Genomic DNA, 22978 nt, shown 5'->3' with positions numbered 1-22978 from the left:
CTTCCCTTTACAGTCCCGGGCAGAGTTGTTCTTAATTGCTCAGCAGACTGGAGGGTTTTTGGGTTTTTCTTTTTTTAAAACAGGCAGACAGGAGTTTTAGGTCAAAGGTGCACGATAATGCAGCTCTCCTTTTGCTTTTTTGTGGATTCTTTCCCCAGAGGTATACAGCCCATAGCAAGATACAGACAGTGTCTGAATAATGTTATAGACCTTTGTGCATGTGGGTCTTGTGCCGCTGGGTTTATTATTTCTGCCTTAATTTTCATCCTCCTCAGGCCTTATCTCAATATTGATTTCTCTCCCTGAATAGAGAATGATTTTTGCTGCTGTTACAGAGCATGCAACGGCTCCTATATAACTTTATACATATAGTACCGTGTTTTTCGCTCCATAAGGCGCACCAGACCATAAGGCGCACCTAGTTTTTAGAGGGGGAAATAAAGGGGGGGAAATTATTTCTCCCCCCCCAGCCCCAAAGATCAAAGAAGCCAAGACAGCGAGTGGGATCCATCCCGCTGGCTGTCTTGGCTTCTGCCATAGCCACGCGCAGCCTGTCCGGCAGGGAGAGGCTGTGCTCGACTATGGCAATTCCCCCACCTCCCACAAAAGCCCACAGGAGCCGCACACCCTTTAAGGAGTGCATGGCTCCTGTGGGCTTTTCTACGAGGAGGGAGGAGGGACTGACTGGCCACGTCAGTCCCTTCTCCCTCCTGGGGAAAAGCCTGCAAGAGCTGCACGGAGCTTTTCCTGCCTGCCTCCCCCCTGCATTCTCTCCTTAAGACGCACACACATTTCCCCTTACTTTTTAGGAGGCAAAAAGTGTGTCTTACGGAGTGAAAAATACGGTATATTAGCTTGTGCTCTGCTCTGTTCAGATGGGGAGGCATAGCAGCACTCCGGAAGCTGCCAGTCTCTCCAAGAGCAGGCCATCTCAAGACATTGCCAACATTTAATGATAGCTCAAATCTGCCTGAGGCAGTATCTACTCTGGTGATTCATATGGATTTTGCTATATACCATGTAGTTTTTGGTATCATACACGCTGGGTTCTGCCCAACTTTGTGGGTGCCCGGGTGTGATATCACGTGGCAGAAGGCGGTCCAACAGGGCCTGCTGTGGCCATGGGGAAGCCCAGCGAGGCCCGTTGCAACCACAGAAAGGCCCCAACAGAGGCTCTGTGGCGGAGACGAAGGCCCTGGTCTAGTTGCCACCAGGGCACCAGAAAGCAGTAAGGCAACGGGTGGGCACCCAGATGACACCAGTGTTTGGTATATTCAATAAAGTAGCAAAGTAGCATTTTAGATAGTGGTACCTGATACACTGAGCACTAGAGCCAAAGTTATATAAACACCGAGTATTGTAAAAATGATTAGTTTGTGGTTGTTTGGCATTGAATCCACAATGTTCTTTATCTCCTTATATGTGTGGGTGATATTTCACATAAGTTTTGATCTGCTTTTATTCTACAGAGAGGCTGGTATGCCAGTGAAAGTGAATACTACTTGCTTCTTTTCACCCTGACTGTCCGCTGCCTCTCTTACACAAGCTTTGGTCTAGAGTGCTGCTGGTACAGGTCTGCCGAAATGACTCATCACCCATTCCTTTGGATGCTGGCGTATGTGTTCTATTATCCTGTCTTTCACAACGGACCCATTATTACCTTTGATGGATTTTATAAACAGGTGACAGCACTTTTTGGTATCTTATATGCAAATGGGCTTGAGACAGTGGTTTAGAAGGGGATTGATATAATGGTGATGATGATAATAATAATAATTATTATTTGATCCTGGCAGAATAGCGATTTCTGTACTGCTCATAGCTGCTGGTTCTTAAGTCCCTTTATAACAGGGTTTCCCAGACTTGGGTCTCCAACTCTTTTTGGACTACAATTCCCATCATCCCTGACCACTGGTCCTGCTAGCTAGGGATGATGGGAGTGTTGAGATTTCCATTCCACCTTAAGGAGCTGACGTGTGGAACTGTTGTGTGTCACATGTCTGTTCACATTCCAGCACAGCTTGCTGGGAACTTCCGTTGTGTGTATAGTTTTTGTTTTTCCTGTTATCTCTGAGAAGACAAAGAGAGAGAGAGAATGAGACGACATGTTTCTTTGTCCTGATTTATGATTAATAAATCTATAGTAGTATGCTTTCACAAGCCTCACGCCTATTCTGTGTGCACAGTTCGATCTGCTGATAGTGTGCCCTGGCATTGAAGCCCGGGTCGCTGATTTACGTCGGAGCAGAGGCCAGTGGTCTTCACAGCGGGACGACTGGAAGGAGGCGGCCCAGCTGGGGCTAGCCAGCTGGCCTCCCGGCCCTCTGCATGTTGACGGGGAGTTGTAGTCCAGCAATAGCTGGGGACCCAATTTTGGCAAAACCCTACTTCATAACAACATATGTACCTGCTTTGTTGCCATAGCTTTCTCTCATGCCTATGCCAGTCAGGACTTACCAGAAGGCCTCTGGCCACATGGTTTTCTGACACCGCATTGATCTTACCACACGTGATGCCCAGCCTCTTGGGAGTTGCGTTGCTTTTGTGGCATGCTAAACACACTGACACTGGGTCCATGCAAGTAGGAGCTTTGGCATGGCCTCAGACCAGTGTAGCCACTGGCAGGGCCTGCTGGCTGGATCAAAGAATCCTATGATTCAAAATTGTCTTTGCAATATCAAGGTGCAAAAGGAGCTGAAGGCAGCCACAAGAATAAATCCAGACTCATCTCTCTCCCCCCCCTTTACTAGCTTAATGGGTTGTGGGAATACGGTGGATGCAATTCATCTTGATTTCAGCAAAGCATTGACAAAGCTCCCCAGGATAATCTGGTTAACAAACTGCTTAAGTGTTGATTAACAGCCGGTTGGGAAGAAATACTCAACAGAGTGATCATCGGTGGTTCCTCAGCAGCTAGAGCGAGGGTGTTTGTTTTAGTGTGGCACTCAATAGACTCTGTTCTGGGACTTAGGTGAAGGGTTTGGGGAATCCTTATCAAATTTTGAGAGGTGGCAGCAAAGATGGCGAGTGGTGTGGAAGGGATGCCACATGGAAAGAGGACAAAGACTTGTTTACTGCTGCAGGACTACATCTAATGGGCTTCAGAGCTACAGTAGAAATTTCAGTTGAGTATTAGGAGAAATATTTTAACCGTAAGAGCAGTTTGACAAAGGAACCAGCTATCTAGCGGGTTGGTGGCTTCCCCCTCACTGCAAGTTCTCAAGAACAGGTTGGACAGCAATCTGTTGGAGATGCTCTTGTCCTGGGTTAGGAACATAGGAAGCTGCCTTATGCCGAGTCAGGCTGTTGGTCCATCTAGCTCATTATTGTTCGAAATGATGGACAGCAGCTCTCCAGGATTTCAGACAGGGAATCTTTACCAACCCTACCTGGAGACGCCAGCGTTGAACCTAGGACCTTCTGCGTGTAAAACGGATGGTTGTAGACCTTACACGCATGGAGCAGGGGGCTGGATGTGGATGACCCACGGAGTGGAGGTTTGGCCCAGGGGGCCATTTCCTCAAAATCCCTCGCACCTGCCAATCAACTGTGGGTGACCCCTGCAGAGAGCAGGATTGAACCCTCTGCTCCTCAGCTGATGAGTGAAGAGTTTGTTCCTGCTGGGTGCTGCTTCTCCAGCACCCCCCCAATAAATATTTATTAGTTTTCAAAATTTTTAACAAATCAGTGTCAAACTACATCAAATTTAATACAATTTTCTAAAAAAAGTTGACTTCCTGCTCTTCATATTAAATGCTTCCCTACTTCCTCCCATTGCTGCTTGATATTACATATTTTTCTCTGATTCACATGGCATTCCTTATACAGTGGTACCTCAGGTTACAGATGCTTCAGGTTACAGACTCCGCTAACCTAGAAATAGTACCTTGGGTTAAGAACTTTACCTCAGGATGAGAACAGAAATTGCACGCTGGCGGCGCAGCAGCAGTGGGAGGCCCCATTAGCTAAAGTGGTACCTCAGGTTAAGAACAGTTTCAGGTTAAGAATGGACCTCCAGAGTGAATTAAGTTCTTAACCCGAAGTACAACTGTATTCAATTCACATTTATTTATTTATTTATTTTGCTCACCAGCACATTCTCTGTCACGAAGCAGACCCCTGCAGAGAGCAGGATGGAGCCCTCATGGCACGGGATGATTGATGGGCCCCACCCACTTGTCAGAGTTGGCCTGTGAGATGGGGGGGGGAGGGGAGATAACGATCTGTCCTGCCCGGCCAAAAGGGTTCCCCATCCCTGCTGTAGCTCTTGATTCCCTGCACTGAGCAGCGGGTGGATTGGGTGACCTACAAGATCCCGTCCAGCTCTATAATTAGGAAAAGTCTACAGGCAAAATGTCAGGTCCCCAACCCCTAAGGGCAGGATTCACCCAATGTGTCTGGTCAGGGGAAGCTCTGTGCAAGGGCTTCTGCTTATACAATGGGACTTTCCCTCTTCCCCCTGTGCACCCCCTGAAATTGGCTTGGGGGGTTGAGAGAACCCCCAGAACAGCATGCAGGGGGTGGGGATTGTTCTGTCTGGCAAACTGAAATTTTTGCACGGTGCAACGTTGAATTCCTCCCTAAGTGTGCAGGTCGCAAATTACTAAGTTAGTTCAACTGTGAGAATTCATCATGCTGATTTTTAGAATGGTCCATCAGATCCAGGAAAGCTTACCTCTTTTCTTGGCCATCAGATCTAGGCCAATTTCGATGGAATATAGCTTTGAATTTTGGGGACGTGTTGGAGGGGTCGTGGGAGCTGGTTGCGTGTGTTCCAAATAGGAGGCGATAAGATTTTCTAGCATGCCTTGAAAGAGATTGTCATTTAATCATAAGGATTTTTTAGCCTTTTGGGAAGCAAAGCCAGAAAGCTCTTTTCAGATCGTGCTGAACTCCTGTTCTCATTATCTCCTTAAAAATGCATGTTTCCTTACTTCAAAAATTCTCGCTGATGAGATTTTAAGTGGATAAATGTTTTAAGCATTGGCGTATTTACATAATTTTACATGACAGTGCTCTCTACAGGATGGAAGCTGGGGAGAGTGGGACACAGCCTGGCAGTCTTTTTTCTGCAACAGGTGTAGACAAATCTTGAATTTTGGGGGAAGGGGCATTAAAATTTATGTGCTTCACTGATAATATTTGTTGTTATTAGGTGCTAACAGGTGTTGCTAATAGGCTGTTTGTGCAGCTCTTGAGGGTTTCAGACAAAGCTTTCCTCAGCCCTGCCTGGAGATATTGAGGATTAAATTTGGAGACAATTACATTTCTATCTATTAAGCAATTAAAAGCAATCTCTTGTCTTAGTAGACCACATGAGTCAACAGGCCATAATCCCTTCTGGGCAACATTCTGTGGCTCACTTGCCATTCGGGTCCGTTGTGGGGAGCAATGAATGCCAGTGTTACCATTCTATGGTAGGCTAGAGTCTTCAATCTCTCTATGCTCCGTCCAAGCCAACAGGAAGCATTATCAGAGTTCAGTGACACAGAGTTCAGCTAGACTGGTGACTGGGAGTGGCAGCCGAGACCACATAACACCGGTCTTGAAAGACCAAATTGGTACATTTCCAAGCACAATTCAAAGTGTTGGTGTTGACCTTTAAAGCCCTAAACGGCCTCGGCCCAGTATACCTGAAGGAGTTTCTCCACCCACATTGCTCAGCCTGGACACTGAGGTCCAGCTCTGAGGGCCTTCTGGCGGTTCCCTCACTGCGAGAAGCAAAGCTACAGGGAACCAGGCAGAGGGCCTTCTTGGTAGTGGTGCCCGCCCTGTGAAACACCCTCCCATCAGATGTCAAAGATATAAACAACTACCTGACATTTAGAAAAGATCTGAAGGCTGCTTCAGGGAAGTTTTTAATGTGCAACATTTTGATGTATTTTTAATCTTTGTTGGAAGCCGCCCAGAGTGGCTGGGGAAACCCAGCCAGATGGGCGGGGTACAAATAATAAATTATTATTAGTAGTAGTAGTATTCCAGCCAGGCAAAAGCACTCCAAGAGGGTGAAAGACAAGGGCTGCTGAGGGATGTGTCTCTAAAGGGTGTGTAGCCTAGGAAGAGGCCTGAGGGCCAGAGAGCGAGAGCGAGACCTTCATTTGGTTCCCCCAGGCCTGAGGTTTCCATCTCTGCAATATAGAATAAGGAACCGGCAGCTCAGGAAATAAACAAGAGAAGGTGGAGACCTGTGTGCTTGCATTAGTGAGATTCCATTTCATCTTGAATTTGCAGCTGCTGTATCGGCAAGTCTATAGCAGTAACATCAGCTGCTGTAAGCACCTTTCTACCAGTTCCATAAAACGAAAGGAAAATTACCTCCAAACTAAAGATTTTCAAAGCTGCTGAAGGAATGTCGATACCCGGTTCCCACTAAAAGGAAACACTCTACGGCCTCGATAGATCTCTGCTGATGTGCCTAAATGAATATTTTATTTTATGATTTGGTGCTCAAACAGGAAGCAGATGTGTCAACATGCCTATAGAAGTCTGATTGGCATGCATCACCACTGAATTGGCAGCAGCCCAGAAATTTCCAGTCTCCCCCACCAAGCACTCTGAAGAATGGTAGTTTCTTCAAAGTATTCGCTGCTAGTGAGATGTCATTAAAGATGAGTCAGAATAGTGAAAGCATCCGGCAAGCTCCCTGAAAGATGTAATAAGAGTTATTAAGTAATCTTCCATTCTTTATGGAGAATAAGCCAATCATCTGTGTAATCATTTCCCAGCGATGAAGAGCGCAAGGAAAGAAAGGGGGAAAGAATAAAATAAAGAAATGGGAAGTTAGCTGAATGAGGTGTTTCCTCGTTCCCTTACCCTTAACAACTGAGGATTTTCCCCCCTATTTCCCCACAGATACTTAATTTACTTCAGAAGTATAAACCACCACCACCACCACACACACACACACACACACACACACACACACACACACACCAGCTAAAAGATATTTGGGCATTCTAGGTGTCCTGGCATGAATGAAGGTAAATGCTTAATTTTTATATAACAAACATGCAGGCAAACAAACATATTATACAAGTGACATGTTGAACATTATAGTCTAATATGTGCTGTGTTTACAGTTTCTTACTAAATAATCAGAATCATAGATCACCGACAGTCTTGAGGAGGCTGCTGCTGAGTTTTGCCAGGTGAATGACGTGGCTGTGCTGGAGGCTGACTTGGTCTTCCAGAAAGGCTCCTTTGTGGACTCTGTGCCCTTGGTGCATAAGCCTTCCTGCCTGATTGTCAATGGCGAATGTGGGAAATTTACCACATTTTTCCGTGTATAAGATGCCCCCTTGTATAAGAAGACCCCTGTTTTGTTGAACCCAAATCTTAGAAAAGTTGTTGACGCTGATCACTGGACAAACTGTATTTTAATTGCTGGTTCTGGAAAATCTTATGTGGAACAATGAATAATAATAATAATTTATTATTTATACCCTGCCCATCCTGCTGGGCTTCCCCAGCCACTCTGGGTGGCTTCCAACAAAATATTGAAATATAGTGGTACCTCGGTTTACAGACGCTTCAGGTTACAGACTCTGCTAACCCAGAAATAGTACCTTGGGTTAAGAACTTTGCTTCAGGATAAGAACAGAAATCGTGCGGCGGTGGTGCAGCGGCAGGCCCCATTAGGTAAAGTGGTGTCTCAGGTTAAGAACAGTTTCGGGTTAAGAACGGACCTCCGGAATGAATTAAGTTCTTAACCTGAGGTACCACTGTACAGTAATCCATCAAACATTAAAAGCTTCCCTAAACAGGGCTGCCTTCAGATGTCTTCTAAAAGTCTGGTAGTTGTTGTTCTCTTTGACATCTGGTAGGAGGGATTAATGGAGTTGGATATGTTTAACCTAGAGACTGAGAGGAGATATGAAAGCAATCTTCAACTATCTAAAGGATTATCACAGGGAAGATGGAGCTAGCTTGTTTTCTTCTGTTCTGGAGTGTAGGGCCCATATCAATGGCTTCAAGTTAGAAGAAAGGAGATTCTGACGGAACACCAGGAAGTACTTTCTGACCTTCAGAGCTGTTTAACAGTGGAACAGACACAAGAGGTAGTGGACTCTCCTTCCTTGGAGGTTTTTGACCAGAGGTTGGATGGTCATCTTGTCAGGAATTCAGCCTACACTCGAGTAGGACCCTGGCAGAGACACATGCCCAACTGGCATGTTCCCTCCCTCCTGGTCGATCGTTCGGGAGCTTCATAAGCTTTCTTCAGCCCGAACATCACAGCGACTGATTCCAACCGACACGGGCACACTCAGGGATCCGCAGAGTTTGTGCACCTTGCGTTACAGACTTCAGCAACTGAACATTTTGGCTAATCTACTGTCTTTACATATAAACACACACGGAGCACTGCAACATGGCTCCCTCTCTCTCTAGCATCAGACAGCAAAGAGGAAAAGAACAAAGGACAATAGTCCCACTTCACGGAACACAGTAACACAAACATCCTGTCTCTGTCACTTCCCACTCTGTGGAGTCAAAACATATACCGTCATGTGAAAGACAAGAATCCCATGACTGCAATCATGGAGCAGGAATTCTAACACATCTGTCATGTATGATCTCGTTGAGACTCCTTCATTGCAGGGGGTTGGACAAGGGTCACTTTCAACTCTACGGTTCTGTGATTCTATAATTCTGTGTAATTTAGTTGCTGTTTTTAACTCGTTTCTTTTTATTATTTTGTATTTTATAATGTTCATTTTAAATGTTAGAAGCTGCCCTGAATCTAACTTGGGAGAAAAGCAATACACACACACACCCCACCACCACCACCACGTTTCATGTACAAATATACATATAACATGATTTAAAGATTTGTAATATAAATGAACAATGAAAACTATCAATTATCCATCATAAATAATACAAAGTCAAATTCTTTCTTTTGGGTTTCTTCACAATAGTCTAATAATCCATAATTAAGTAAAGATTTAAGAGGCCTTACCCAAAGCTGAAAGCTGAAAGATGAGCAAATGTGATTTCATTTTCTTTAGCTGAACAGCATTATCTTAGTTTCTTTTTAATTAAGCAAAATTATGTGCTGAATATTAAGCATGTGCGATGTTGTAGAATTTATTTTGCAACTTTAGGGGGCTGTGTTAGTGGTATGGGAAGCTTCCAGAAAATTGCATTAACTTCCAAGGTTGTTTATGGATTATTGCATGAAAGGTGATAAGGATTTACAGCTGTTGTGGTAGAGAAGGACCACAAAAATTAACTGCCTGAACTGATGTGCTTTATCAGGAAATAATCTATTTTGTTAGGTTCTAAATATCCATGTCATCTCATAATCATAGTCCAGAATTTCCTGCAAAAGGGAGATGCAAGAAGGTGGCATCATATTCACTGCACAGCCCAATTCACTGTGAAGATGCTTACCTTTCAAGCCTTAAATGGCTTGGGACCTAAACACTGGGAAGAATGCCTCTTCCTATATCATTTTATCTGTGAATTAACAATGTTAACTCAGCTACATTACTCAAAAACTGTTTTGAATTCATTATAAACATGCAACACTAGATGGTGCCAGTGAGCAAACAAAAAAAATTCTAAGCGATTTATACATAGCTTTTTAAACGTTTTGTTATAACAATTTAATTTCTGACTTATTTATAGCATTTCCCCCGTGTATTCAGAATCACTCTGAGGGCCTTCTACAGGTGTTGTCACTTTCTGGAGTGTGTTAATGCTTGCATATAGGAGAGGAACTTTTCTGTGGTGGTGCCACAACTTACAATTGCCCTTTCTAGAGAAGCTCAGTGGGTGTCAACATTACTAACTTTTCAGTGCCGGGTTAACAGAACAGTCCTAACTGTAGGAAGCTGGCGTAAATTGTGCCAGTTGAGCTGAGGTGAAAGAGTTATGCCAGTGTAGCAACATTTGATGCTGTAGAGCAGTGATGGCCAAACTTGGCCCTCCAGCTGTTTTGAGACTACAATTCCCATCATCCCTGACCACTGGTCCTGTTAGTTAGGGATGTTGGGAGTTGTAGTCCCCAAACAGCTGGAGGGCCAAGTCTGGCCATCACTGCTGTAGTAGCTATGGCTGATCCCTGGCTCAGCTGAGGGAGCCCAAAATCTGTTGAATCCAAACAACAGATGCTGGGCTTGGATTGTGCTGCAAGACTTCCTTGTTTGCTCAGGCATTTTAAAAGAGCTGCATTGGTTTGATTTTACCTTGTCTTTCGGTTTTTATACTTTTATGGTGGGCTACATTTTGCTTTTATGGCTTTTCATTATTGTTCCCACTCCTGATATCTTTGGATGAGGGACATTTTGGATTTTTTTCCCAAAGGAAAGAAAGAAAACCAGGAAACCTGAAAGATCTTGGAAACTTTGAGATGAATAGCGGAATTTCAGATGATTTGAGATTTAGGCTGAATCATTCATAGGCAAGCTCGGCCCTCCAGATGTTTTGGGACTACAATTCCCATCACCCTTAGCTAACAGGACCAGTGGTAAGGGATGATGGGAGTTGTAGTCCCAAAACATCTGGAGGGTCGAGCTTGCCTATGCCTGGGCTAAATCCACTGTGTAGATGTATATCAGTTAGGTGCTTCTGAACTATTCTGGCAACTCCATTTATGTTTTATATTTCTGTTCTGCATGTAATGCTTCCTTAAAAGAGTATGTACCTTCCATGAATCTGTGAAGAGAGAGCGAGAGAGCACGCTGCATTAAAGGTTAGGTCTCATAGTTGAGGAGAAAGCATCCCTATGAGAAGCATTTTGCAGTCTGTCAAACCCCTGAGAAGCCATTCTCAGCAACAAAGTTCTGAAAAGAGAATATAACATCCAGAAGTCAGGGATGGGGGGCAAGAAAGAGAAAGGTGTCCAGCCTGAGGTTCTTGTTTTTGACCTTCTGGCCTACCGTAGTTTGAAAGTGGGCCACCCCCATTAAGTGTATGCTCTCTAAGTAGGGTCTGGCTATCTTCACATCAGGGCTCATCAAATGAGTTTGTTGTGGAGGACAAAATTGTCTTGAGTGCAAAAATACATAGTTCATTGTGTCGTGGGAAATAGCCTCCCCAAAGAAGCTCCCTTTCTGTTCCTTTTCTGTTATTAGTCATTGTAATTAGATTACGTACCTGCTCCTCACCATGAGGTCCCAGCGTAGATTTAAAAATACACTGTTAAAATCAGTTAAAACAAATTAAGGCCTTTCAAATGCATTTTTTCGTTAATCCAGGTGTTCTAACTATGTCCTACATCTGGGCTGAAAATTATTTTATGCTGCCTCTATGCAAGGAAGGTGGGTTTTTTTTTTGGGGGGGGTGTTAATTATTACTGTGTTTTAAAAATATTTTGTGTAAGCTGGCCAGTGTTAACTGAGGGCGTGCTAAATAATAATAATAATAATAATAATAATAATAATAATAATAATAATAATATAGAAAGTGGTATTCACACATTGAACAAAAAATGAGTTAACACATGAGTATACTTCTGAATGAATCATTTTCCTGCTTTATTGGGTTGCCTGAATATCTTCCTATAAAGGCAACTTTTTCCAAATTTAATATTTCAAAACAACATTTTAATTATTCCTGCTTGAAATCCTGGGTGTAAAGGGAAATAAGCACATTTCTCTTCGGTTAATTGCCTTTATTCATTCAGAATCTCTTTCCTGAGAGGTCAGGGAACAAAATGCTTTTTCAGAAACAATTATCCCAACAGGTGATAAAGACTAGATGTTGAGACTATTCTAATCCCACATGCCTTTTGGGGGTGGGGGGATGAATTCTACCGGCCATTAAGGGTTGAAGGGAACTTTGCAGAATGATTAAGCATGATGCTCAGAGAAATGAGTCAGCTCTGCATAATGTGAGCAGACATTAGCGAGATGGATAAAAGTGAAGGGGGATGAAAGCCTAAATTTTTTAAGCTTTTGTTATGTGTTAGTAATTTACTAAGGAATAAAAATTTGGTCAGGTTTTTTTTTTTTAATAAAGTCATATCCACGCAACCAGACTCATAACTACCCAACAAAGATCGTCATAAAGTTTGAAGCGTGGGAATCCTGATAGACTTAATGAACAAAATGCTAGAAAATCTGACAATGTAAAGAGAGCACACTCATTCAATCAGTGCGATGACTTTGTGCCATGCCAGAGAACTTCTCCTCTCCCCATATCCCCCCTGAAGCTGATCCAGGGCTTCCCCCAACTCTGTGGAGCAGGGCACAAGGTGTGGAAACAGAAATCCTTTCGCTAACAGAACAAGTGCGTTGGTTGACGTACGTGATCCAGAGTTAGTGTGAGTCAATGAGGCACTTACAAAAAAAACATTGAGAGTTTAAAGTGGGGATTTGATAATGTTAGACAAATATCTTGGTTGGTCCTCCTTCGATATATGATTGGATTCTCTGAGGAAACCTGGTGTGCAAGATCAGGAAAGGGCAGGGCTTCTTTTCAGTCGGAACTTACAGGAAATCAGTTCCAGCGTCTCTCCGTTGGGCACCATTGCCATTATAAGAGAACAAAGGATGCATTCGTAGTGAGTTCTGGCACCTCGTTTTCTAGAAAAAAGCACTGGAAAAGAGACTTTAAAAACTGCATTCCTGCAGAAGACTTCACACAAGAAAGGGCTGGTAAGGATGGCTTCTGTCCATAAGAAAATTTAGTTGAAATTGGTTTACTTTGAAGTATTTATGTTTTAGGATCAGGAGCATGTCAGAAGCACTTCAAATGTGATGGATTCCTGCTTCTTCTGTTTGGAAATTGGTTACAAGAAGTAGAGCCCACAGTGTGTCATAAACAGCAAAACGCCATGTGTGAGTCCCCCATCACACACCATGATTTATATCAGGTGTGGGGAACCTTTAACCTTCCAGTTGTTGCTGAACTACACTTCCAATCATTGGCCATGCTTGGTGGGGCTGCTGGGAGTTGTAGTTTGAAACATCTAGGTTCCCCACGTTTGGTCTACACCCAACCTGGTGTTCTCCAGGTACTTTATACTACAGCAGGGGCTGATGGAAGTTGTAGTTCAAAGCATCAAAAGGGCACCAGGTTGGGAAAGTCTGGTCTTTGTGCCCATTTATTTACAGAAGTGCTATCCACACATCTCAGGTTTCAATTACTCCACACTTCAATAATGGCCTTAATATTACACTTCAAATACATATACAGTGGTACCTTGGTAGTCAAACAGCTTGGCTCCCGAACAAATCGGCTCCCGAATGCTGCAAATCTGGAAGTGAGTGTTCCGGTTTGTGAATGTTTTTCGGAAGCCGAACGTCCAATGCGGTTTCCGTGGCTTCCGATAGAGTGCAGGAAGCTCCTGCACTCCATCAGAAGCCACACCTTGGTTTTCAAACCATTTTGGGAGTCGAATGGACTCCTGGAATGGATTAAATTCGAGAACCGAGGTACCACTGTAATAAAATTTGTCAGCCAAACAGACTACTGTACAAGACTCCATGAGCACTGGCTAACCGAATACATTCAGTACTTTACTATTTAAAATATTTAAAAATATTTTAAAATGAGACTGCTTGTCATAATTAACAGGGCAATCCTTTGCATGTCTGCTCAGAAGTACAGTGGTACCTCAGGTTACAGACGCTTCAGGTTACACACTCCACTAACCCAGAAATAGTACCTCAGGTTAAGAACTTTGCTTCAGGATGAGAACAGAAATCGCGCGGCGGCAGTGGGAGGCCCCATTAGCTAAAGTGGTACCTCAGGTTAAGAACAGTTTCAGGTTAAGAATGGACCTCCAGAACGAATTAAGTTCTTAACCTGAGGTACCACTGTAAGTCCCACTGAGTTCAGTAGGACTCACTCCCGGGTAAGTGTGTATATAGGATTGCAGCCTAAGTGTCCCATCTTTTCTATACAGTATTGTTATCATCACCATTCATTATCATCATCATCATCATCGTTGTCGTTATTGTTTCTAATACAGATGAATAAACAAGAAACCTGCAGTTTGAAGTTCAGCCTCTGGGTTTTCATCAGGGGCTCCGTTCGTATTTTGCTTTGGTGGTGGCTGGCAGAGTCGATGATTCACTTTATGTATATACATGCCATCTGCAGCAGTCCTTCTCATCTGGAAGCAGTGACCTACTGGACCTTAGGTTAGTGCCTGTCTATTGGTTTTATGCAGTAAACCAGTGAGATCTGCAGTGTATTGTTCCTCCTAAGAGAAGTGCATCTGTTTAAGGTTGCTGCTGGCCAACCAGATGCCTACAGGCAGCCTGTAAGCAGCAAAGGTTCAGCAAATGTCCTTTGGCCTGATCCAGCAGGACTCTTGTTTTGTTTTTAATGTACGGGTGCTTCCAAAGGCTGTTAAAAACAAAACCTGTTTGCTCAGGCTTTCCCTAGCTTGGTTATTAGCCCATTTTAGATATTGTGACAATGTTCATTGGTTGTTGCTGAATTTATTTAGGTTTTATGTATATTTTAATACATATCATACATACATGTAGACACACACACACACGCACACACACAGTTGTTGACGGCATCCATCTGTCTCAAGAAACATGGGGTTGTGCCTCCAAGGGTGATGCCAAACTGCTGCAGCACTGAAGTGACCTCCCAGGGCCCAAGCCTGGTCAGTGTGTAGGGAGGTCTTGGGCTTCCCACCCAGATGATAAAGCCTCCCTCTCAGCCTTGCAGATGTGGTCCAAAGGGAACACCATCCTACCAGATGTCAAAGAGAACAACAACTACCAGACTTCTAGAAGACATCTGAAGGCAGCCCTGTTTAGGGAAGCTTTTAATGTTGGATGTATTACAGTATTTTAATATTTTTTGGAAGCCGCCCAGAGTGGCTGGGGAAGCCCAGCCAGATGGGCGGGGTATAAATAAATTATTATTATTATTATTATTATTATTATTATTATTATTATTATTATTAGCAGAGCAATATGTTTGGCACCAGCTTGGCTGCAAGACCTGCTGGAAGGAGGCATAGAAGGCACCATCCAACCGTCTTAGGATCAGAGTTTCCCTTCTCCTAGATGGGCTACCTTCCCTGGTTGACAAGCCCCATCTGCCCCTCACTTCCTTCTACAGCACATGCAGAACCTGCCCTCTTCACCATTAGACCCACTGTTGGTCTCATTCGCTCAATCTGTCCATAATTCACCAATGGCTTGAGATCTATTGGCTGCCCTCACACACACATATATATGTCATATTAACATTTTAGTGTTGAATTTCATTCTGCTTCAAGATATTTGGGTGGGAAACGATGACTTAAATAATAATAAATGAATGATTTGAGGCTGTTGTAGGCCCATGGAGCTTTCTTGGTGCGCGGGGCTACCTTATTATCTTCAGTCCTGGGGAAAAGCTGGCCTTTTATTGCGCCATGTGCAGATTGGAGCAGCATGGAACTGTGGCTTACAGCCATTTGATAATAACTTTGGCCCAAACCTGCTCTCCCCCTGCCAGTGTGTTATATCCATTTTGGCCAGCCTGACCCATGGTCTTGGGTGCTGGCAGGCGAAACAGTCACAAATGGCATGGGGACGCTGTGTTTTTTGAAATAGCTCTTTACGCTATTTGGGCAGTTTTAATCCTTTTGAAAATACCCGAAAGGAGAGAATTTGCTGGTTTGGAGGGTTTTGCTGGCAACTCTACCAACACTGTGACATACATAAGCCGAGGAAGCTCCAGTTCATCTTGCACCTCAGGCAGGAATAACAAGTCCTAGAATGTCGCCCACACAAAGAGACATGTTTTTCTCTACAGCTTTATTAGTAGTTCATGGAAATTCCGAACTGATGATTAATGTTCAAATAAGGATACCATTCAGTAAGCGAAATAAGGTCTAGTTGCTGGCACATTTCATGTTTAAATGACAGAAAATTAATAACTGATGGAACATATTCCTCAGCCTTATCCTTTTACTGGTAAATTAAGAGACCAAATATAGGGAACCCGTTCTCTTGTGAGTTCCACACATCTGGGCTCAATACAATAAAGAAGAAATTGATATGACGTGGAACAAGCAGCGTTGTGAAATCGATTGCCGCCAAGTTCGTTTAATGCAATCGGTCTCAGATCTCAATAACCGCAAGTTAATCTTGACCAGGTGATTGGAAATGAGATGCATGGTCATATGGTGGATTTTTGAAATTGATGGTGAATCAGGTGATCAGTCAGGTGATCATTTGATAATGTAAGCTTGAGCTTGCTTTTTTGTTTGTTTCTGGCGCTTAGAAAGAAAGAAAGAAAGAAAGAAAGAAAGAAAGAAAGGGTAAGGGAAAGTAGGGCATTCTAAAACAAGTCTAATGTTAATTAAATGTGGTAGAAATGCACAACTGTGAATGCTTACCTTTCTGCCCAGGCTTTCCCTGAGCCTCAAACTGCAAATAACAGAACAGAACAAGGAATGCTGTTGTTGGTCATACCCAACTTACACAAAGCTCTTTATATAGACCAGGTGTGAGAAACTGGTTCTAGCTGCTGGGCTGGATCCTTTCCTTCCTCATCATCTCATCCCCATGGGCAAAGTTTGACATTTGGGCAGAGCCACCCACTTGTCAATAACCTGATGTCACAAAGATGTCAGGTGACCCATATTTTGTCCATGCCGACGTTCAGTTGATCATGAGGACTTGCACCTGTACACAGAGTCAGTGATCCCTGGTTCTAGCTCAGGGGGTCCCTAACGCTAAATGTGATTCTTACTGAGATTCTGGCAGGGGTGCCAACTTGCCCCCCACATTGAGGGGGCCTGGCGTCATGTGACCTGTCCCTCCTCACCCGGCAGGCCAGCACTCGCCCATCGGCAGTGGGGGGTGCAGAGGGTGAAAATCGTCCTCCATGCCTCCTGCCCCACCTGTTGGTGGTGGGGAATGGTGGCCCCCTCAATATTGTGGGGGCTTGGCCCCCTGCCCATAAATATTGAGGAGGCTGAAGCCCCTTCTGCCCCCTATAGTTGGTGCCCCTGGATTCTGGGAAGGTTTGAAATGTATGGAACCTTCTTTAGGCAGGATGAAGCGGGAGACTACTCAGCCTCATCTAGTATGAAAAGAAGCAATGGCCAATTAGCAATGTAAACCTGAAGGCAGTGGAGATAGATAACATCATTAGTAAGAAAACACAAAAATAAATATAAAAAAACCCCAATCTGTGAGGCAATTGAGGATTAAGGAGGGTTGTATACTTTTGAAATGGTTCAGACCTCTGCTTAATCTGTTATTTTTGGAGGACTGAAACTGCATATGTTAAAACTAGGTCTTTTACGAGATGGGAGTTGGTGGCACTGTGGTCTAAACCACTGAGCCTCTTGGTCTTGCTGATTGGAAAGTCGGCTGTTCAAATCCACATCACGGGGTGAGCCCCCATTGCTGTGCCCCAGCTCCTGCCAACCTAGCAGTTTGAAAGCACAGCAGTGCTGTGACGGGAAGGTAAACAGCGTTTCTGTGCACTCGTCACGGTGTCCCATTGCGCCAGATGTAGTTTAGTCATGCTGGCCACATGACCTGGAAAGCTGTCTGAGCGCCACAACCCCATAGTTGCCTTTGACTGGACTTAATTGTTCAGGGGTCCTTTTTTCTTCTTCAAAAGATAATAAATTGAAAGCAACCACGTGGAATCTAGAGGGTTTCTTTGTGGTGAGAGCAGTATCTATTTTTCATGTGAAGCCTGTGTGTTCATCAGTTTCATAGAATCTTAGAATTGGAAGTGATCCCGAGGGTCATCCTAATATTTTAAAAATGCAAATGGCATCAATCAAGGGTGTGTGATTACTATTGGGATTGGAACTGGAGGGAAGGGGAAACTTAACCCTTTCTTTCTGTGCTGTGGTCTTGAGGAAGGTACTTCCTCTGATCTGTTATTTTCATTTGCACCGCTGATGGGTCTCCTTTTAATGCAGGGAGCACCTTCAGAGGTGGAAGTTTCCTCAGGACCACAGAAGCAATGCGTTAAATCCCTTCAATTTACAGGACTCCTGGAAGCCATTGTGATTATTCAGGATAGGCCACTCTGCCTGCTGCAATCCTGATATTGATGAACATGCCCAGTTGATGCTATTTGCATTTTAAAATACCTTCACATAACATTAAAAGACTCATTTTACATTCCATCTTGTGTGGTCCTCAGCCTTTTCAGCATAGTGTTTAATAATACAGGGGCGGGCACACAGCATTGTGTTAAGGAATAATTGAGCTGATGTATGTGAACTGCTTTGCACACTGTCATGTGCTCTATAATTGCTAAATTTTATTGCTGTTTAATTTATTATTGTCAAATTAAAAGTGGAGCTTGATTCTGACTGTGTCTAAGAATACTATCTGTAGCTGGTGTCTTTTCATTTGTTGTCTAATAATCCAGAAGATAAAGTGAGAATTGGGTGAGTTCAGGTTTAAAGCTTCCAGTGTTTAGTTTTTGAACATATTAGTGTCTGTGCATTCATCTACATACTAATGGAAAGTCAACAAAGGAATCTGTTTCGCTGCTGTTTGGGGCTTTTTGGTGTGGTATTATTATTCTACAAGATAAGGAGGAGGAAGCGAAATATTTGGCATCTTGCATTTGAAAACAGACAATACAAAATATAATTTAGGGTGCTTAATGAGATGTTCCTCCCCAAACAAGGGACAAGTGAGGATTTCATAAAAAGTATTAATAGGAATATATATATATATATATATATATATATATATATATATATATATATATTAAGAAAGCCCTCCAGCAGGTGAAAAGTAGCTATCCATGCAGAGCATTTTAAAGTCTGTAACAACTAACTGTTGAATAGTCCACGGCTTGGTGCTTGTTTTTCTCAAGCCTTTTGAGATTATCTTGACTGGAGAGAAAAAACTGCAGTGTTTTCTGTGCTCTTGGTTTAAGCTGCTCATTACTGGCAGACAACTCTCATCCTTGGACTCAATTCAGGAATGGGTTTGTGAACAAAGTTGTTTTCCTGAAATAACTACAAAAAGTGTTGTTGTTTTTTCTATGCCAAATTCCACTACAACCAGATTAAATTTCCACGAAGCGTTCAAAGGATATCCGGAATGCCCATTATTACAAAGATGTAATAATATCAATACTAAGCAGCTGAAGCCCAGAGGATAGATCAAGGGGAGGCATCAATAAACTGTCTTTAGCTATGTTGCATTCTGTTTCTGATGCAACAGATTTCAAGCCTGAAGATCCATATAAAGAATGCTGCTACAAGCTATGTTTCTCATCTTTTGTCTAGTCTGTATCCTCTAAATAAGTGGAAGGTTGCTGAGGGTGCATTTGTCATGATGCGAAGGAGTACTAGCACTGCAGAGGCAGTAGGAAAGAAAATTGCATATCTTGATGATACTTTTTTCAAGACTTTCCTCACTCTTTGAAGCCGATTCAGATTGGTGGTTTATTATGTAGGATATATGTTCAGGGATTCAAAAACCTCATAACCCATTCTGCCTTTAATAGTTGGATCTGGCAACATCCTCCTGGGATGCTGTGGGCAGAAAACTTTCCCTGACTTTCAGACAATTAGGCACTGTAAACTGGGGTTGGTTTTTTTTATGTACTTGCATTTAGTTTCCCCCTTGAAAAAGGGCTCTAGCCTGAAGCGTGTTGGGCTTGATATATTTTTCCATGCAATTTCTAGATTCTTCTACCGCGAATAGGGCTTGGTGCCTTCCATCTTCTTTTGTGAGGTAATCGCAAAAGGAAACATTGGAGCCCACCCCAAACACTGACCCATGATTTAAAGATAATTTACTTACTTTTAAACAACTTTGCTTTTCATTGTTTATCAAAATGTGTTTCCCTCTCTCCTCCTGCATTTGAGGGAAATTTGAAGGAGCTTCCAGTATGTGTTTTTTGAAAGGAGAAAATTAGCTTTGAAAGACACACAGCAAAAATTACTCCTTCCTTTTTTCTTTCAAGGTTGGATTTGGAAGAGCAACCCATAGTGATAAGGAAAACTCAGTCATAAAATCTCAAGTCTATACCCACTTTTCAAAAGAAGATACATGACAAAGAGGCTTACAGCACTATAAACTAGGGAGGGGGTGAATCAGTCGATTCCAGTTTTTCTCAGTTACTCATTTTTTCAGGCTTAAGTTCAGCTTGACACTTTTTACATTGCTACCCTGTGGTCTTTTGTGAGGAGTGTGTGTGTGTATAGATTTTATTAATAAACAAATAATCATGCAAATTCATTCTTCCTCATGAAAATCTGTCATCGTTTTAGTGCAAAATTTTCCTCACACATTCCTGCAAGCAAATTCCCTTAATACAGTGTATTTTTGTATGATATTTCTGTCGGACTTTCAAGCCAGCAGAACCAGCTTAGTCCAGAGGAATTTGGCCACCCTCCAGGTGCCCGGCTTGAATCCTTATGACCTCCTGTCTGCGACTCCCGGCAAGATCAAGGGAGGTCTCTTCGGCGATCCTTTTCAGACGTGAAAAGAACACACCACTCCTCCCCCTCCTCCATTCCCAGGGGGGGGGGGAAGAGACAGACAGAAATATATTTACATGTCTTTATTCCTGTCTTTCAGCAGTACAGAGAAAACACGTCTGTACCCTCTGATTCCCAACTGCAGAGAGAGAATAAACCCCACCCATGTACTTCCAGTACAGGGTCATGTGTCACTCTGAGCTAACATCCGGTGCTCAGTACACTGTCTCTTGTTCCCACGGTACATTCCAATAACATCAGTTTCCTGTTTACCATTCCAGCCACCTGGGGCTGGCTTTTGCATTGCTCCTTTTTCGTAACATCCTCCCCCAAAAGAATCAATGTGTGTTGCAGCAAGCAAAGCATGATCCAGAGAAGAAAACAAACAGTTGTTATACACATAACACTCCCCTGTTGTTTCAGTTCCACCCTTGGAACTCCCCGCCACTGGTTTCCCCAGTGTACCTCTCTGGTTGTCTGGTTTCCAAGGAATGAGTGCTCCTGCATTACCTTGGCTAGCAACTCTCTGTTGTGTCTTTGTCTCTGACTTAGACACAGCTCCAACCTGTCCTTGGTTGTTTACAACAGCAACACATGCAACAGCTAAGTTAGCAAACTCTTTTGAGTACCTCTTGGGTGGTTGACCCTTTGTAACTCTCTCAGACCTACGTATGAGGTGCTGATCCTCTCTGCTCACTGGTCCAGTCTCAGGACTCTTTGGAGAACCAGTTCCAATGGTAAACAGTGGTTCATCCTTCACCTGTGAAGGCCTATCCATTGTGTGAGACTTCCTCTCAATGACTGTGACAACTGAGCTCTCCGAGCTATCAGTGTCATCACTCTCAGCACCACTGTAATCAGTAAAATCATCATCATCTGAATCGTCCTCAGTGGGAAATGTGTGTACTATCAGTCTCTCCTGTTCAGGAGCACTCTCTAGAAATTTTGTGAGAATCACCTGACCAGATTCAGACAAAATTACTCTGTAGAGACCCTTTTCATACCCCACAAAAATGCCTCTGGCATTCTTTACTCCACCTGGAGCTTCTGTTCTCACATGAGACCCAAAAACCTTGAAATGGGCAACAGAAGGTTTTCTGTGGAACAGTTTCTCTAAAGGAGAACTTCCCAACTCTTTTGAAACCTTTCTCATCTTCGTATAACAGAACGACATTAGAGACTCGGCCCAGTACTCATGTGGCAGATGTGAACTAAGCAATTGCGCTTCCATCCCCTTTTGCAATTCTCTGTTCACCCGTACACAGACACCCCTGTTCCACGCTTCCGCTGAAACAGCAATCTTGTGTCTTATCCCCTTCTTCTGCAGGAACCTCTGGAAATCCTGTAAAAGAAAAATCTGCTTCTCATCTGTGAATAGACAATCAATGTTAGCATCATGCATACTCTTAACCTTGTCACAAAACTCCTGAAACCTTTCTAAGGCTTCCTGTGGCTTTCTCAACACATAAACCCACACATAGTTAGAGAAATGATCCACACACACAAGATAATGGGGTTGTGCAGAGTTGTTAAGGCAGCAGAGAGCATTGTTGGCTGCCCACTCTCCACCTTAGAGCAGATTTATGCCACAAGGTGCCATAGGAAGGCACTGGACATAGTAAAAGATCCATCGCATCCTGGTCACTGTCTCTTCGAGCTCCTGCCGTCGGGACGGAGATACAGGACGATGAAGACAAGAACGAGCCGTCTTAAGAACAGCTTCTTCTCCAGAGCGATCTCAGCCCTGAATGGGAAGCCTGGACTTTGAAAGTCATCTAATCTTCCTTGCTGTACTATACTGTATTGTTTTAATTAGTGTTTTTATGGAGCAGTCGAGTAATTTCGTTGTCCCTGAGAGGGGGCAATGACAATAAAGTGTTGGGATACTGCCAGGGAGATAAAGTCCATCTGAGCCCCAAGCTCGGTGCCGGACGATCCATCGACCTCCCTTAGTCACGCAGTATCTAGCAATTATAGCGACACGAAGCCTCAAGAAAAGATAGCCACATTCTTGGACTTGTGCACACTCTATCAGCAGAATTCACACAACAGAAGTTGCACAGCATGAGAGCAGAACATGCATATTTACAGTTTATTAGGCGTTGGTCAGAACAAAGAAAAGCATGACCGTCTGCTCCGACTGCTCAGGCAAAACAGCAGAAACGAAAGGAACTTACAACATAAACATCCTGTGAGACAGGAACTTACGCAGGCTGTTATACAAACATCCTGCTCCCTTTTAAGGTGGAACGGAAATATCCTAACATCCTCCCCCTTTCCGTGTAACCTGTAGTACCTGTGGTTCAACCCAATTGCAACCTTTGTGCGTAAACCTTCAGTTGTTCTCTGTTAACAACCTTAGACAACAGATCAGCAGGAATTTCATTTCCTGGCATGTAGGACACCTGAATGAGTCCTTTCTGAATACACTCTCTTGCACGATGTAGCTTAATCTGCAAGTACTTGGTTCTTTGCTTGCAACTCTCCGAGTTCAGCAAAGCCAAACAAGATCTATTGTCTTGATACACTTGTATAGGACATTTCACAGAAACCCCAATGTCCTTAAACAGTTGCATCAACCATTCACAATCCATG

General features: G+C 43.4%; 1 protein-coding gene across 6 annotated transcripts in view; it reads left to right on the top strand.

Annotated features, from left to right (window-relative positions):
• Positions 1-22978, top strand: part of HHAT (hedgehog acyltransferase) — a 190667-nt gene that overhangs the window by 19958 nt on the left and 147731 nt on the right. For all 6 annotated transcript variants that reach the window (XM_053383276.1, XM_053383273.1, XM_053383271.1 and 3 more), the window contains 2 exons: positions 1470-1682; positions 13922-14093. In XM_053383276.1, coding sequence (XP_053239251.1) covers positions 1470-1682; positions 13922-14093 — 385 coding nt within the window. The remainder of the gene's footprint in view (positions 1-1469; positions 1683-13921; positions 14094-22978) is intronic.

Source organism: Podarcis raffonei, chromosome 3 (genome assembly GCF_027172205.1).
Source record: "Podarcis raffonei isolate rPodRaf1 chromosome 3, rPodRaf1.pri, whole genome shotgun sequence".
Taxonomy (NCBI): domain Eukaryota; kingdom Metazoa; phylum Chordata; class Lepidosauria; order Squamata; family Lacertidae; genus Podarcis; species Podarcis raffonei.
The sequence above is the reverse complement of the archived record's forward strand: the minus strand, read 5'-3'. Positions and strand labels throughout refer to the sequence as shown.